The sequence below is a fragment of the Metarhizium brunneum genome, chromosome 3 (genome assembly GCF_013426205.1).
Source record: "Metarhizium brunneum chromosome 3, complete sequence".
Taxonomy (NCBI): domain Eukaryota; kingdom Fungi; phylum Ascomycota; class Sordariomycetes; order Hypocreales; family Clavicipitaceae; genus Metarhizium; species Metarhizium brunneum.
This window is the reverse complement of record NC_089424.1, coordinates 3,305,315-3,319,508: the sequence shown is the minus strand read 5'-3', so window position 1 is coordinate 3,319,508 and position 14,194 is coordinate 3,305,315. Positions and strand designations below refer to the sequence as shown.

General features: G+C 51.8%; 4 protein-coding genes across 4 annotated transcripts; 3 read left to right on the top strand and 1 right to left on the bottom strand.

The window, feature by feature from the left end:
• Window positions 1-1,024: 1,024 nt before the first annotated feature.
• Window positions 1,025-2,946, top strand: patI (Cytochrome P450 monooxygenase patI; the record flags this gene model as incomplete). Its single annotated transcript, XM_014687151.2, has 6 exons — window positions 1,025-1,130; window positions 1,198-1,441; window positions 1,519-1,779; window positions 1,841-2,114; window positions 2,195-2,515; window positions 2,590-2,946. The coding sequence occupies 6 exons, from the start codon at window positions 1,025-1,027 to the stop codon at window positions 2,944-2,946; spliced, it is 1,563 nt and encodes a 520-aa protein (XP_014542637.2).
• Window positions 2,947-3,779: 833 nt separating this feature from the next.
• On the top strand, window positions 3,780-4,820 carry G6M90_00g062400 (uncharacterized protein; the record flags this gene model as incomplete). The annotated part of the gene is made up of 1 exon (XM_014687152.1): window positions 3,780-4,820. One exon carries the CDS (start codon window positions 3,780-3,782, stop codon window positions 4,818-4,820), a length of 1,041 nt encoding a protein of 346 aa, XP_014542638.1.
• Window positions 4,821-9,672: 4,852 nt separating this feature from the next.
• G6M90_00g062390 (uncharacterized protein) lies at window positions 9,673-12,135 on the top strand (the record flags this gene model as incomplete). Its single annotated transcript, XM_014687153.1, has 1 exon — window positions 9,673-12,135. One exon carries the CDS (start codon window positions 9,673-9,675, stop codon window positions 12,133-12,135), a length of 2,463 nt encoding a protein of 820 aa, XP_014542639.1.
• A 1,141-nt stretch (window positions 12,136-13,276) lies between these two features.
• On the bottom strand, window positions 13,277-13,606 carry G6M90_00g062380 (uncharacterized protein; the record flags this gene model as incomplete). The annotated part of the gene is made up of 1 exon (XM_066130740.1): window positions 13,277-13,606. The coding sequence occupies one exon, from the start codon at window positions 13,604-13,606 to the stop codon at window positions 13,277-13,279; it is 330 nt and encodes a 109-aa protein (XP_065986887.1).
• Window positions 13,607-14,194: the final 588 nt, after the last annotated feature.

Sequence of the window (14,194 nt, the reverse complement as noted above, 5' to 3'; positions counted from 1 at the left end):
TCACCGAAAAAAGGCGACCAGGCTACGGTCTCATGGCTATACTAAATGCTTACTCGGACAGGTAGCAACTCAGTCAACGATGCCATTACGTATTAAACTGAGTCACGTTAGGCCAGTAGGGCTTTATTCCGCCGCAAGCTGACGTACAGCAGCCGGTGGCTTGGCCGATGAGGATATGAGGACCTTTCTCAACTAGGAACATGAGGCTAGAGACAACTGGTGACCAGCCTGTGCCCTCCATTATCCATTAATAGTCTCAGTCCTTGGCGGCCACGCCGAGTGGCAACGGAAAAAGAAACCATGTGTCGGCATCTCGGCACGTATCTGGGTAGTTTCAGACCACCAAAGGCCTCATCGAGCACCAATATATCATGTCTACAGGGCAGAGCGTATTCACATACTACAATGCAATACGTTCATAAATGCGAAAGCCTGTCAGACAGTATCTCATCTCTACCGCGAAATTATATACTGTCAAACTGTCTCCTCCCGGCAGATTGGACAAACTCGACGTGGTTGCAGTTATCGCTACAGAGACTAAGCAAACCCTGCTCAGCTGTAACAACATGATGAAAACTGTTGTTTGAGCCGCAACTGACGATGTTCCAACAGCCAAACCGTGGTCGAGATGGGGCAGCCAGAGCTTGAAATGGGGTCTGGCACAATACAGCAACACCGGGCGAATGGATACAAAACTCTTGCGTAAAATTTTGAGGCTCCGGGATGTTAGCCTTGAGACAAAAGACTTGCCCCCCTGTACGGCGAGGCCGGTGAGCCTCCCTTGGCCTCGCTTGAGTTACGGAGAGAAATGGGCAATGACATGGTGCGCCCCCCGCCCTTTGAGATTCAAGCATTTATTCAATGAGAAGGATCAACTGGCAAGCATCATCGACCGTTATCTCTTGCTGCGTAGTGCAATATGACGCAGTGCGAAAGCTTGTCCGTTTCTTCGATAGTCAACACAAGGCAAGAGAGTGATCATGCTGGATCCTCGTGTGGGACTTCTATATTGACCGGCCTTTTCATGTCTTGTATTCTGTATTCGTTGTCCTACTTTATGCTCCGGAGCCATCCGAGCAAGGAGTTCCTTTACAAGATCCCGAAAGGACCAACCGGTTTCCCAGTTGTTGGTGAGACAATCATATTGAGCCCGCGTTGGGACGATGAGGGCCAAGACTGACAATACTTGCAACACAGGATCCTTCCCGTTTCTGACTCACTATCCGGAACTTACCCTTGATAAATGGGCTAAGCGATTTGGTGACTTATACTCTGTCTGGCTTGGACAGCAACTAGTTGTCGTGATTTCCAGCTCAGATGTCGCCAAAGATCTTTTGGTGACCAGGGGTGCAATCTGCTCCTCGCGCAAAGACATGTACATCAAGAGTCAATGTGTACTTGCCGGACGAGGAATCACCGTCACGCCGTACAACGATACGTGGTAGGCCACAGCGCATAGTCCTCTGATGTCCTATGAAAGGAGACAAAGACTGACGGAAAACATGGTTGGATATATAGGCGGAAACACCGCCGTATCGCAAATGATTGGCTGCACCAGAAGGCCGTTGACAAGTTCACTTGTGTCTTTGACAGAGAGGCTACTGACATGGTCAACTGCCTCCTGGAGGCAAGTAGTGATGGTTGCTCTCTTGTTGATCCCCGGCCATTCGCTGGCCGGTGCTCCCTCAACAACATGTTGACTATGGTGTTTGGTGTAAGGACAGGTTCGGTGCGAGACCCCCTCGTATCGACGGCACTGCGACTTGCCCGCGAGTTCATGTAAGTCAAGTCATGTCGACTCAAAAACACACCAATGTTATGCTCACTGGTCCTCTTGTAGGAATGTTACAGGTCCCTTGTCTAATCTCCTAGATTTCCTGCCCCTGCTACAACATTTCCCGTCCAAGTTTCGTTCTCGGGGCCAACAGTTACACCGTGACCTGGTCAAGACGTATGGGGGCATGATTGAAAACATTCATCAGCGTTTGAGCTGCGGACAAGAGGTTCCGGATTGTCTCGCTACAACCTTGCTCACCATGCGCGAAGAAGAGGAGCTGGACGACTTGGACATGGCCATGATGGCCTCGGCTTTTATGATTGGTGGTGTGGAGACTGTACGATGACTTCTTGTTATTCTATCCAACACGTACGTGTACTTGGAATTGGAGCTGACACATGAATCAACACGCGGCAGACGGCATCCATCATGCAGTGGTTTCAAGCACTCATGCCGTCGTACCCGGAAATCCAGCGTCGCGCCCAAGACGAGCTGGACTGTGTTGTCGGCAGAGACCGTCTGCCCGATGCCCAAGATGAGAAGAACCTCCCATACTGTCGGGCCATCATCAAAGAAGTCGAGCGATGCTACAATCCCTTTTGGCTGGGAACTCCACACGTGGTTTCCGAAGACTTTGTTTACAACGGACAGTTGATTCCAAAGGACACGGTTCTGGTCCTGAACACATGGACCATACACCACGACGAGCGTCGTTTTCCGGAGCCGCAAAAGTTTAATGTAAGTAGGAACGTTGTGCTATGCATTGCGAATGCTAATGCTGCAATACCGCCTTATGCTCATGTCCCCGACAGCCCGATCACTACATCAACGACACGCTTTCGTCTGCGCAGAGCTCAAACTTGAGCGACGCCAACGGGCGTGACCACTGGATGTTTGGCGCTGGGCGGCGCATCTGCCCGGCCATCTTGGTCGCCGATCGCGAGATCTTCCTGGCCATCTCGCGCATCCTGTGGTCTTTCACCATGGAAGCTGCGCCCGGACACCCTATTGACCTGAAGGATTACGATGGCCTATCGGGCCGGTCACCTATGCCGTTCAAGATCCGCTTGAGGGTTAGAGACAATAATGTGGCTCGAGTGTTGAAAGATGCCACGGAAGGCGGTCTTGTGTCTTGTCTGACTACAGAGGTTGAGTCACTATACGCATGACCTCGGGGGCTTATTGCTCAGTGCTGACCCTGGAAAGGGGCCTTGATTGTATTTGTCTGTATTATTTATTTATTTATTTATTTATTCTTGATTCCGGGACGTCACTCTTTTCTCTTTGTATTTTAGCACCTTTGCGTCGTTATTTTGTCAGATGCCTGGTACGCGGTTCCAGATACCGGGAGTTTTATTTATATAAAAGCGTGTCTTTTTAAAAATTAAAATAAAATAAAAAATAAAAAATAAAAAGAGAGAGAGAGAGAGGATTGAGGGTGCTATGAGGGTTTTCGAATAAGATGAAGTTTATCTTGGGATGTATAGAGATATTAAACCCGGCATGTATATTCGTACTGTCTTGTTATGCATGTGTGTACATGGTCCAACTTGGTGGAATTCATGTACCTTGCCTCTATTTTTTTCGCACATGATGTGCCGGCGGGTTTTGCTGTATAGGCATCAGGTCTGGTCAACTAATTGCATTTCCGACAGGAAACCAAAATTATCAACATGCACCACTCTTTGAAGCCGCACTCAGTCATTATTGAGGCAACGGGTCACCACGGCTCTCGGCTTACTATGGGCACAGTGACCCACAACTCCTGCTTCGGAGTCGCGGCATTCCACATTCCCATTTCCATGTTGCCTCGATCTTTCGCAGTTCTAGCCGTCTCGAGTTGATTCGACAAGTTTGGCAGTCAACGACGCCCCTCCTCAAGTCTGTGAGTTCCGGTCCGGTGCTGCAATGGTCGTCTTGTCTTTTCGTCTTCTCGTCTCCGCATCTTCTCGCCGCCACTCGGCATCTGCTTGCTAACGACTCCCACATAATCATGGCAACCATGGACGAGCTCGTTCAGAAATCCATCCAGCAGGCTGGAGTGCTGAAGAAGCCATCGCTACTGACTCCATGGATATCTGATGAACCATGGCCGCAACCATACTACACATGGGACGCGGAGAGCGAAGTCTGGCAGCCCATCATCAAGCCAGCCGCATCTCCCGCCGACCATCCAGCTCCGTTTTCCGCCATCACCACGGTGGCCCTGTACAGCTGGAACATCGACTTCATGCTACCATTCGCCGAGGCACGAATGAGTGCTGCATTGACTCACCTCGAGGAACTCACCAAACAGCTGCCGTCCACTACGGCCGTTGCCATCAACCTCCAGGAATGCCACCCCTCCGACCTCATCAACATCAGCCAGAAGAAATGGGTCCGAGAGAGCTTCTACATGACCGACTTGGACACCTCCGCCTGGGCATCGGGCTTGTGCGGCACAACCATGCTTGTTGACAGACGCTTGGGCATTGCCTCGTGTTTCCGAGTCCACTACTCGGCGACGCAAATGGAGCGGGACGCTCTCTTTATCGACATCACGGTGCCAGAAACCCGCAACAAGATTCGACTAGGCAACACCCACCTTGAATCACTGGCTCTCGATCCGCCCATGCGTCCCTCGCAGATGCGTCTTGCCGCGGCGCACCTGCACGCCGACGAGGAACTAGCGGGCGCCATCATCGCCGGCGACTTCAACGCCATCCAGCCCTTTGACGCCTCCCTCCACGCGGACAACAACCTCAAGGACGCCTACCTCGAGCTCGGCGGCCAGGAGGGCGGCGAGGACGGCTTCACCTGGGGCCAGCAGGCGCTGCCGGCCTTGCGCCATCGCTTCGGCTGTTCGCGGATGGACAAGGCGTACTTTTGCGGCAGCGGCATCCAGTTGCAAGGCCTCGAGAGGTTCGGGGCCGACGTCGAGGTCGACCAGGGCCAGAAGAGGCAGAGGGATGGATTGCTGGCCCTCGGCTTCGAGAAGGCTTGGGTTACCGACCACCTGGGCATCAAGGCCACATTTGGCATTGTAAACGATACTCCTTTGTGAGAAATGGCGGGTGCATCTACCTTGAGATCATGTCCCAAGCAGGTTGCCACGAGGACCAGAGCAGTCCGTGTTGGATTGCTACTGACCTACGCGGCTCGGCTAGATACACACGCAGTAACTAATGTAATGGCTTTGACGATCGCTTGGCATACGAACTCCCGGCCTTGGGGTGATTCTATCCCTTGCAGCCAACTTCTCCAACGTGCAAGAGCGCGCATAGTATTTTACGGAAAACCAACCATGCATTCTTTCAAGTAGAGTATCAAGATCCCTTCCTTTGTCTTGGCTGTTTTTAAGAATCGTGCTGTGTAGTAGTGTACCAGGAACATGGGTTGCCGCACCGTTGGCCAGTACAGATTCTTGACGGCTGCCGATTCGCAAAGCATGATAGCTAGGTTAACCGGTCTTTAAAATCCGGCATGCCCTCGTGGTACCAAACGACAGCGACTTGCCCAAAGACACAATCTCCCAATGGATACGTCCTTCTATATAGTTGACAGCTGCGAGACGAACCAAACATCCTGCTCTCAAGCTGTCTCGGGAGACAAAGCAACATGGCAAGGTGGACGACGCGAAAAAAGCCACGAAGAAGTTGAAGCGCGCGATGAATTCGCGACAGTCTGCTCGCCTGTCCCACAATTGAGGCGCGGAGCCATGAGTCCGGAGAATGAGACGCGATCCATAAGCGCTGTTCCCAACGAGAATGCTGGCCAAGGCTCAGGAGCGACTGTCGAGACCCAGACCGAACTAGCTGGGGGCTGGCTTCAAGCTGCGAACAGCTCGGAGGGCAAGACGGTGGCATTGTGTTGTTTGAATCATGCACCAAGTCACTGCATTCAATCGGTGATCGATGGACCCATCTCTAGACGATTGGAACGAGTGGCGACAACCAGCCGGGCTTGTAAACAGGATGGCCCCGCGCACTGAATCATTAAGCAGAAGTGCAAGAAGTTGACCTCGCTCAACGGGCATTAGGCTTAACCGGGGGGGGAAGGAGAAGGGGGAGCCGGCACTGCACAAGAGTATCGGACGCAAAAGACGGAGTAATTGAACGCATCCAGAGATGTTTCCTGGCTCCCGCTTAGCAACAAGAAGTAAAATGAATGGGTAAGCAGAGTTTATTACCGTGTCAGAGTATCGCCGGAAACACGTCCGGGACCGCTTCCATCTCCGTGAGTCCGCGCCGCCGTGGGAGTGGGGCTACAGGCGGACCACTGGCCCGAGACCTCCCGGGTTTGACGGCCAAAAGTCCCCACTATCCACTACTGGGGTTTGCGGGATGAGGCCGCTCTGGGCAATATTCCATGCAATGTGCCAATATCTGAAAGACTGTTCAATTGGACAGGACGCATGATGGCTTTTCCCCTCAAGACTAGAACGTTGCTCGCCCGATATCATTGTACCGAGTGTGCCTTGGGAGATATGCGTACTACAGGCACCACAAGCAGCAGAGACACTCTTCTTAAAACGGCGCTTCAATTTCGTTTCTCAGTTCTTAGCTCCTGCGAGCCAAATATCTGCTTATCACTTGATATTATTCTCTACTGAACTGATAATTCAGACCACTGCTTCACGTATCTGACTTTTGAGCATGATGCTCTGCCGAATAAGGACGCCATCATCTATGGATCCGGCCAACAATGCAGTATCCATGGCCAGACACTGATTTAGGTCTTTACATATTTCGGCATGCTACTGATAAAGTTTTTGCAAGAATTGCGGGCGGTAGTCACTCATCTAACAGTTCAGAGCAAGAAGCTGCATGGTGGAGGCAACTACCACTATTCTCATCGCTAACAATAGTACTCCCGAGCGATTTCTTACGTGTTGGAATTGTAACGCTATTATCGAGCAACATGCACAGCGGAATTGGAAGCTTTGGAAGGCCGAAAGTGACGGATTTGACAATGTTGATTGAATACACTTCTTCTTTGGAAGCCCTTGAGAACATGCAAATTTGACACTTGTATACCCGGTTGGACCCCTGAAACCCTGTATCGTGACCAGCAGTCTCTGAATATCATATATTTTGACCCAACACAACGGCAGCCCGGGCCGCACTCTCGGTGTAGATTGCTCGGTGCCACTGCTCGATGGTTCTGGTGCCACTCAGGACTGCATTTACTGCATTTGCGGCGAGAAGCCACCGGTGGGCTCGGAGGAGATGAAAGTGATGGTAATCCCTATCACAATGGTCATGTCAGTGCCAATATCAGAAGTGGTCGTTATGAATGTTGAAGAGCAGGCTTGTCAGCAGACACTTGTGGCGTGGGCTTTTCAGATCATCGCAATTACGGCTAGTATATTAAAATATACCCGTTGATAGCCAATTATCAGAGCAGCAGTCATCTCACAGGACAGTGGTGGCCCAACCAGCCAAACAAGACGGGAGAAAGGTAGATCACTCACAGTGTTGCTGTTGGTGGTGGTGGTGGTGGTGGTGGTGATGGTGACGATAACGATAATGATGATAATAGTGATGATGGTGATGTTGGTGATGGTGGTGATAATGATGATAATGATGATGAGGGTGGTGGTAGTAATAGTGGCGGTAGTGGTGGCGGTGATGCTGGTTATGGCTGTTGATGTTTTGATGGCTGTTGATGCTGCTGGTTGTGATGACGCTGGTGGTTGTGATGATGCTGGTGATGGTGACAAATGGTAATGATGACAGTGATAATGGTAGTGGTGATGGAGAGGAAAAGAGAGAAGATTGAAAAGAAGACAAAGGGATCGCTTACGTGTCCGATAGCAGGCCGATGGTTCTTTCCTAAATGTTGCAAGTCCACAAGATGACACCAGACTGCGACAGGAAGCAGCTACCAGTTGTGATGCAGCAAGCAGACCGTGGGCGCCAAGGCCAATTGGGGACAACGTCACGTTGGAGGCATTCTTCTTCATGAGGCTACATAGTACTAGCTTGGATTCTACAAAAGGCTGCGATATAGCTGCCCTCTCTACGGCGTTTACAGTGTCAAACAAGACTCTTTGCATTTACCTCTTTACATAGGACCCCATTGACAAGGCAGGCTTTCCAAAACGCATCACGAATGGGTCCTGTGGTGATATATACATGTTGGTACTCCGTACATGTAGCGATAGAGTCCTTACACGGACGTGGAGCGTTCTCCACTTTTTGTGGTGTCAATGGGCGGCAAACCCTTTCATTAGGTCCATGCTAGGGTCTAGGTTGCACATGTGTACATGTGCCTGAATGGTTCGCGCCACCGCCCACACGACATCTCCTGAAGTACCCACAGATTTTTGCCCTCGCGGATTCTCGCAAACAGAGCTTCCCGAGACATGGACAAAGCGGATTCTGCGCCCCTTGGCTTGGCCAAAGAGGCAGCAAGACAGTGGCATGTTCGATATGCCCATTCATGTCCCATTGAAAACCGATACTGCGCACTACATCCTCCCGAGCATCCCGGAAATATTCCCTAGGGCGGCATCATCCATTCAAGGCACAGAGAGCGAAACACAGACGTACAAACATAGCCAACTTTAACGTTAATTTTAAGGCGGGAAGCAGTTGTTAAACCCGGTGCCCACATCCGGGCTGCCTCTTTTGTCCAGAACGGCCAGTTTTTGTTCACATCCGCGCTTTGACTGGCAATCGGATTTACCTGCGGAGTAGCGCCCACCACTTCTCGCAGGGAGAGCCCCTGTCGATCGTGATCAAAGGCGGCAAACTCGTGGGTCAACATGGAGAAGAAGGGCGATTAAAATCCTTGTCCTCTGAGCGAGCCGACGCCCGACCCAGCTTGAACGGGCAGTGATTCGCCAGGCGCGCGCTATTCTTGGACTACTACCAGCATTAACGGCCCCTGCGCGAGATCATCTCTCTCTCTCTCCCTCTCTTTGGGCCTCGCCTCCGCCCCGAAGACGGCGAGGGATCATCGCAATTCGCCATGCCTTGGGTTCTGTAGGAGGGCAGAACGGGATATCGGGAATCCATGGTTCGTCGTCACAGCCCAGTTCCTCGACGAATGTGGTGGTGGTTAACATTTCCAACTGAACAGGAAACAAACCAAGACGGGGCCCGTGATTTAGCTCGCCGAGAATGAAACAAATGGCTTCAGTTATTAAGGTTGAGTCTGAGCGTCACCTGCATTATCCCTGTCCTCCCCACGTCTTTGTCAAAGCTAAACGTCCCGTTGTACAACAACAGTTCATAATATGTATCATCCCGACGAGCCTCGTTCAGTCAGCGAAAAGAAAAAAACAATTCCAGGTCATGGTTGGCAACGGCTCTCCACATGGCTGGCGCTTAATCTGCACATGCAGGCCACTCAGACTAAACTGTGCGTTACGTCGCCTTTCATTTCCACACAAGCGACATCATCCCTACCATGCCTCTGTGTGCCTGCCAACATGTCCGTCAGCGGCGTATTGGTGCTGTGCGCAATTGCGCTCTTGTTGCCGCCTAGTATGTATGTCTGGTAGCATGTCAGGTGCTGGAACCCTTGTCTTCCGCTTCCTTGTACGCCATGCAGTTGATGGCTTTTCCTAATTCGTGTCCAACTCACCAGGAGAGTTCCCTCATCGGGATGTTAGCTCGCAAACCCATCTTTTCAGAACGAACCCGCAAATAGAAAGAATGTCTGGTTGCTCTTCCTCTTTGTCTTCCTTGTCCTCCTCCCTCTCCCGTCCCTCGTGGTGTTGAACCACTTGTCTTTCTTTAAACGTATACATTCTTTCTTTACGAGCTGTTTTTTTTCTTCATTTTGCTTTGTGGGCCGCAGACATTCTTTTCTTTGTTGTGTATAAGACGTCTTATACACGTTGTTACCCAGTCACTCGTTTTTGCCGGCGTACGAATAAGAGGTTGTAAAACACAGAAACTGCCATCATGTTGTCCTCTCTCTTTTCACTTGCGGCTCTGCCACTGGCGACGCAGGCCTTGCTCGAGTTCCCCATGGATAATCGAATGGTACAGGAGCCTGGTCTGATTCGATTCCCGCTTGACATCGCTGCTGGTGCTCCAACCAAGAACAGAATGCTTAGACGTCAAAACGAAATCGGTGTCAATGCCGAGAAATCGGGCTTCTTTTACTCTATTGAACTGCAGGTCGGCACCCCTGCTCAAGCTGTGAGAGTCAACTTCGACACTGGTTCTGCCGAGCTCTGGATCAATCCCGTGTGCAGCAAATCTACAGACCCTGGCTTCTGTGATAAACTTGGTCGTTTCAATGGCAGTCAGACTTTTGTCGATACCAACACAACTCACGAAATTCGATATGGGACCGGCTTCGCCAAGCTCGAATACGGTTACGACTACGTCCAGATTGGATCTGCCAAAATCAGCCAGCAGATGTTTGGTGTTGCTACCGATAGCGAGTTTGCGAGTGCTGGTATCCTGGGTGCTGCTCCTCAGTTAAAGGGCTGGAAGAGCGATTACCCGCTGGTTCTGGACAACATGGCTGCGCAGGGTTTCATCAAGAGCCGCGCTTTCTCCCTCGATATTCGCACCTTGGCAAGCAAGCGAGGTTCCGTCGTGTTTGGCGGTATCGACACAAAGAAGTTCTCCGGTCACCTGGAGAAGCGACCCATCATCCCTGCCGCCGAGTCCCCCGACAAGCTCACACGCTACTGGATTTATCTCGACGGCGTCTCGGTGACCAAGGAGGACGGCTCCAAGGTGGTGATATTCGACCAGGCCAATGGTCAGCCCGTTCTTCTCGACAGCGGCTACACCGTTTCTGCCCTGCCCACCAAACACTTCAACAAGATCAAGGACGCCTTCCCCGGTGCCTCTGCTCCCCCCGAAGGTGATAAATCTGGTCTGTACCGCGTTCCCTGCGATGTTGGCTCCAAGAATGGCTCCGTAAACTTCAAATTTGGCAAGACCGAGATTGTTGTTCCTTACGACGACTTCATCTGGAAACAGCCCGACAACAACCTCTGTGTCCTCGGCGTCACTCCCGATGATGAGTTCCCCGTGCTGGGCGATACCTTCCTGCGCGGCGCATATGCCGTCTACGACCAGGACAACCGCAACATCCACCTTGCCAACAATGAGGATTGCGGTTCTTCGCTGCTTGCTATTGGTACGGGTCCCGACGCTGTTCCGTCTGTTGAAGGTGACTGCGGCAGGCCCAAGCCCACGACCACCTCGACTCACTCCAAAACTACTTCAGCTCCTATTCCCACTGGTCACAACAGCACGATTAGCTCTACGCAATCCACGCCCAGCTCCAGCTCTGTTGCCTCTCCCACCTCGACTCATTCTAGAACTACTTCGGCTGCTATTCCCACTGCTCATGGCAGCACTGTCATTACCTCTGCAAAGCCCACGGCCAGTTCCAGTTCTACTCCTTCACTCACTATTCCCACTGCTAAGAATAGTACCGTCATCTCTGCCAAGCCCACGACAACGTCTACTTTAGTTCCTACTAGCCACAACAACAACAACAACAACACCATCCTTAACACGTCTAAGCTTATAAGCACCACGTCTAAGCTTATAAGCATCACGTCCAACACTCCCCCGACTGGTACCGAACAAATCACCACTGTTCCTGTTACCTATACCTCAACCTTTACCACCACCAGCGTTCACACCATTACTTCCTGCCCGCCCTACGTTACCGGATGCCCCATAGGATCTGTCACGACCGAAACCATCACGGGCGTAACAACTTGGTGCCCCGACAACACAACTCCATCCGCCAAACCTCCTCAAACCACCGAGACCAAACCACCTCCCACTACTGTCATTACTGCGCAGCCAACCATCACGTCCGCGCCGAGCATCACGTCCGTATTCACTACCATCAAGACGCACACCATCACCTCATGCCCAGGGCAGGCGTCTTGCAGCAAGGGACATGTCACCACCGAGGTCATCACATCGACTACCTACCTCTGCCCCGAGTCTACCGCCACCTTCACCATTCCCCGGACGCACACCTGCCGCGAGGGCGACAGCGAATGCAAGCCAGGTGACACGGTCACGACCGTCTTCACCGTCACCGTCGAGCCTCAAACGACTGCCGACCAGCCTACCCCCGTCCCCGGCTGCGGTGACAACTGCGTCCTCCCTCCTCCAGCGCAGACTCAGCCTCCTGCTGAGACGACAGCCGCCGAGACCCAGCCAGGCATCACTGCTGTCGTCACGGCGCCCGGGTCTGTTCCCACGACAGTTTCCGGCACCAACGGCACCATCACCACCGTAACCAAGCCCAGCGACACGCCATGCAGTACATGCAGCCCTGAGACGACCTCACCACCTCTAACGGGTGGTGCTTCTGGGTCCCGCGTTCCCATCATGGCCGTTGCCATTATTGTCGGGGCCCTGGCTGTCACTCTGTAGGCGGAATAGTTGACAAGCCCGCTTTCTTTTTCATGTTTAGATTGTACAGATTATGGATATACATTATTCGGGCATGCATAGTAATATATTCTTTCTTCTTCTTAGTCCGAGCCGTCTCTTGGATGAACAAACGCCTCGTTGATGATGGCACATTTCAAGTGCAAACTTGTCAGGCATGCCATTGCCGATGTTGCTCGGGCAATAATTCGCCACGGCCACGATTACGCATATTCGTCGGAGAGCACAAGGAACCCATGCCGTATATGCTGACAACAGGCGGCGTGTGGCCTCGACTTGTCCTCTGCCCAGGCAGGCAGGCAGGCCCAAATACATGCCAACTCACGGTTTTCGGCTATACTCACAATATGGTCTTGGGTCTCTCCCATGTACTACTAGTACCATGGACCTATCACCGTACATATGCTGAATCATGATTCATTCCATTTAAATAGTCACTCGGCTATAGCTTTAAAATACCCGAGTCTCAAACCAAAATAATTCGTAGCCAACTCTAGGGTAAGCCTAAATTCAAAACCAAGTTTATGAATGCATTTCTCGCTCATGATTTTAGTCAACGCCCTCGAAGGAAATAAACTTGCACGCCTCGGAAACCGATATTGTACAAACGTTTCTCAACACCAATGCACCGTACAGACTCGGCGCTTCGATGACGGCTTCATGAGAACAGATGACTAACTCCCCGGGAATTTGGGCGCAATCTAGACATCATCACTCGGTTTCCCACGCAACGAACCTATCATGCCCATGCTAATAAGGTGGGCTATTAGTAGTTAAAGTTTAAAGGGTCCCATTATCGGCCGCATCGTATCTGTCAGCCGGCAAGAGGTGTCTGCCGACTATTATATAATCCCCCGCACAGTCTTTGACCGGCCACTCGCAAACTCTATTGTTTGGCCTGGCCGTTATACGATGTGCTTTGACCCTTTTTTGCTCGTTTCTGCTCCGCTACGCCAGAGGGGGGCATTATACATTGGTTGAGAAAAGATGAACTGTGTATTGTACGTGTGACAATTTACCACGTGTAACGTTGTGTATCAATCAGGGACTACGAGTGACAAGGGGCAACCCCAGGTTATGTAAATGTGGAAAAATTCGCGGCCAGGGCTCAGGTGTAGGTTTTTCAAGTGTAAGCAATGACAAACTGGCCGAGCGGGAGGTCGGTGGTGGTTTTTGGCGTTCTGCATTTTTGAGTGATGGTTTCAAAGGGTGATTTGCATCCATCCTCACCATGCTTCTTCTCAGCCCATCGCTCGGAGTTCTCTTCTGCATGAGAACCTGTCGATCGTTGGTTCTCCCGACTTTCGAGGCTGCAAAACCAGCCGATCAAGCCGCGACAGCTTGTAGTGCAAATCAGGAGAGATCTAGACGGGAACAGCACTATGCATCCCGAAAGGCCTTGCTGTCGATCAGGGCGCTGGGACGAACCTGGTGAGAAGATGTCGGATGCCATGCTTGCTCTTCCATCCGTGGGTATCTCCTCAACATTGAACTAGTAGGACCTTTCACCGTCGGGCCTGTGGCTCCCTCGAACCTGCAACATTGCGCAAATGGTCTCTAGGCTGAAAGCGCTCAATGAACCGGATCATCGTATTCCAACGCCCCCCTTACTGAAAGGAAAAGCCCGTGCCCCATGCTACCCCGTAGCTCCCTGATAAGGACAAGAGAAGATTCCACAGACCTTCCCCAAGCGGCCCGCCTCTGCATTCCGCATCACGACGTTGGGGATTTGCACTTGGGTCCAGATAAACGCCGTACCCGTCACGACCTGGGGGTTTGCCGCTTTCTTTCTTCGTCGACTGCCCCATGGAGCCTGGACGTATGTATGCCGCGGCGATTAGAGCCCTGGTGCCATGACCAGAAGGGAAGGAAGAAGACCAGCTCAACACAATAGCGGCAGCCCGCTACAACGTCATTATTTGGTCCAGGTGCCTGTGGGGGTGTTTTCTACATAAATATGTAGTCCTGTAGCCGTACCAGCATATATTGCCGTGCTGTTGTCCTTGCTGGCGTCTTCGGCTGATGAGGCGCCCTGCCCGTG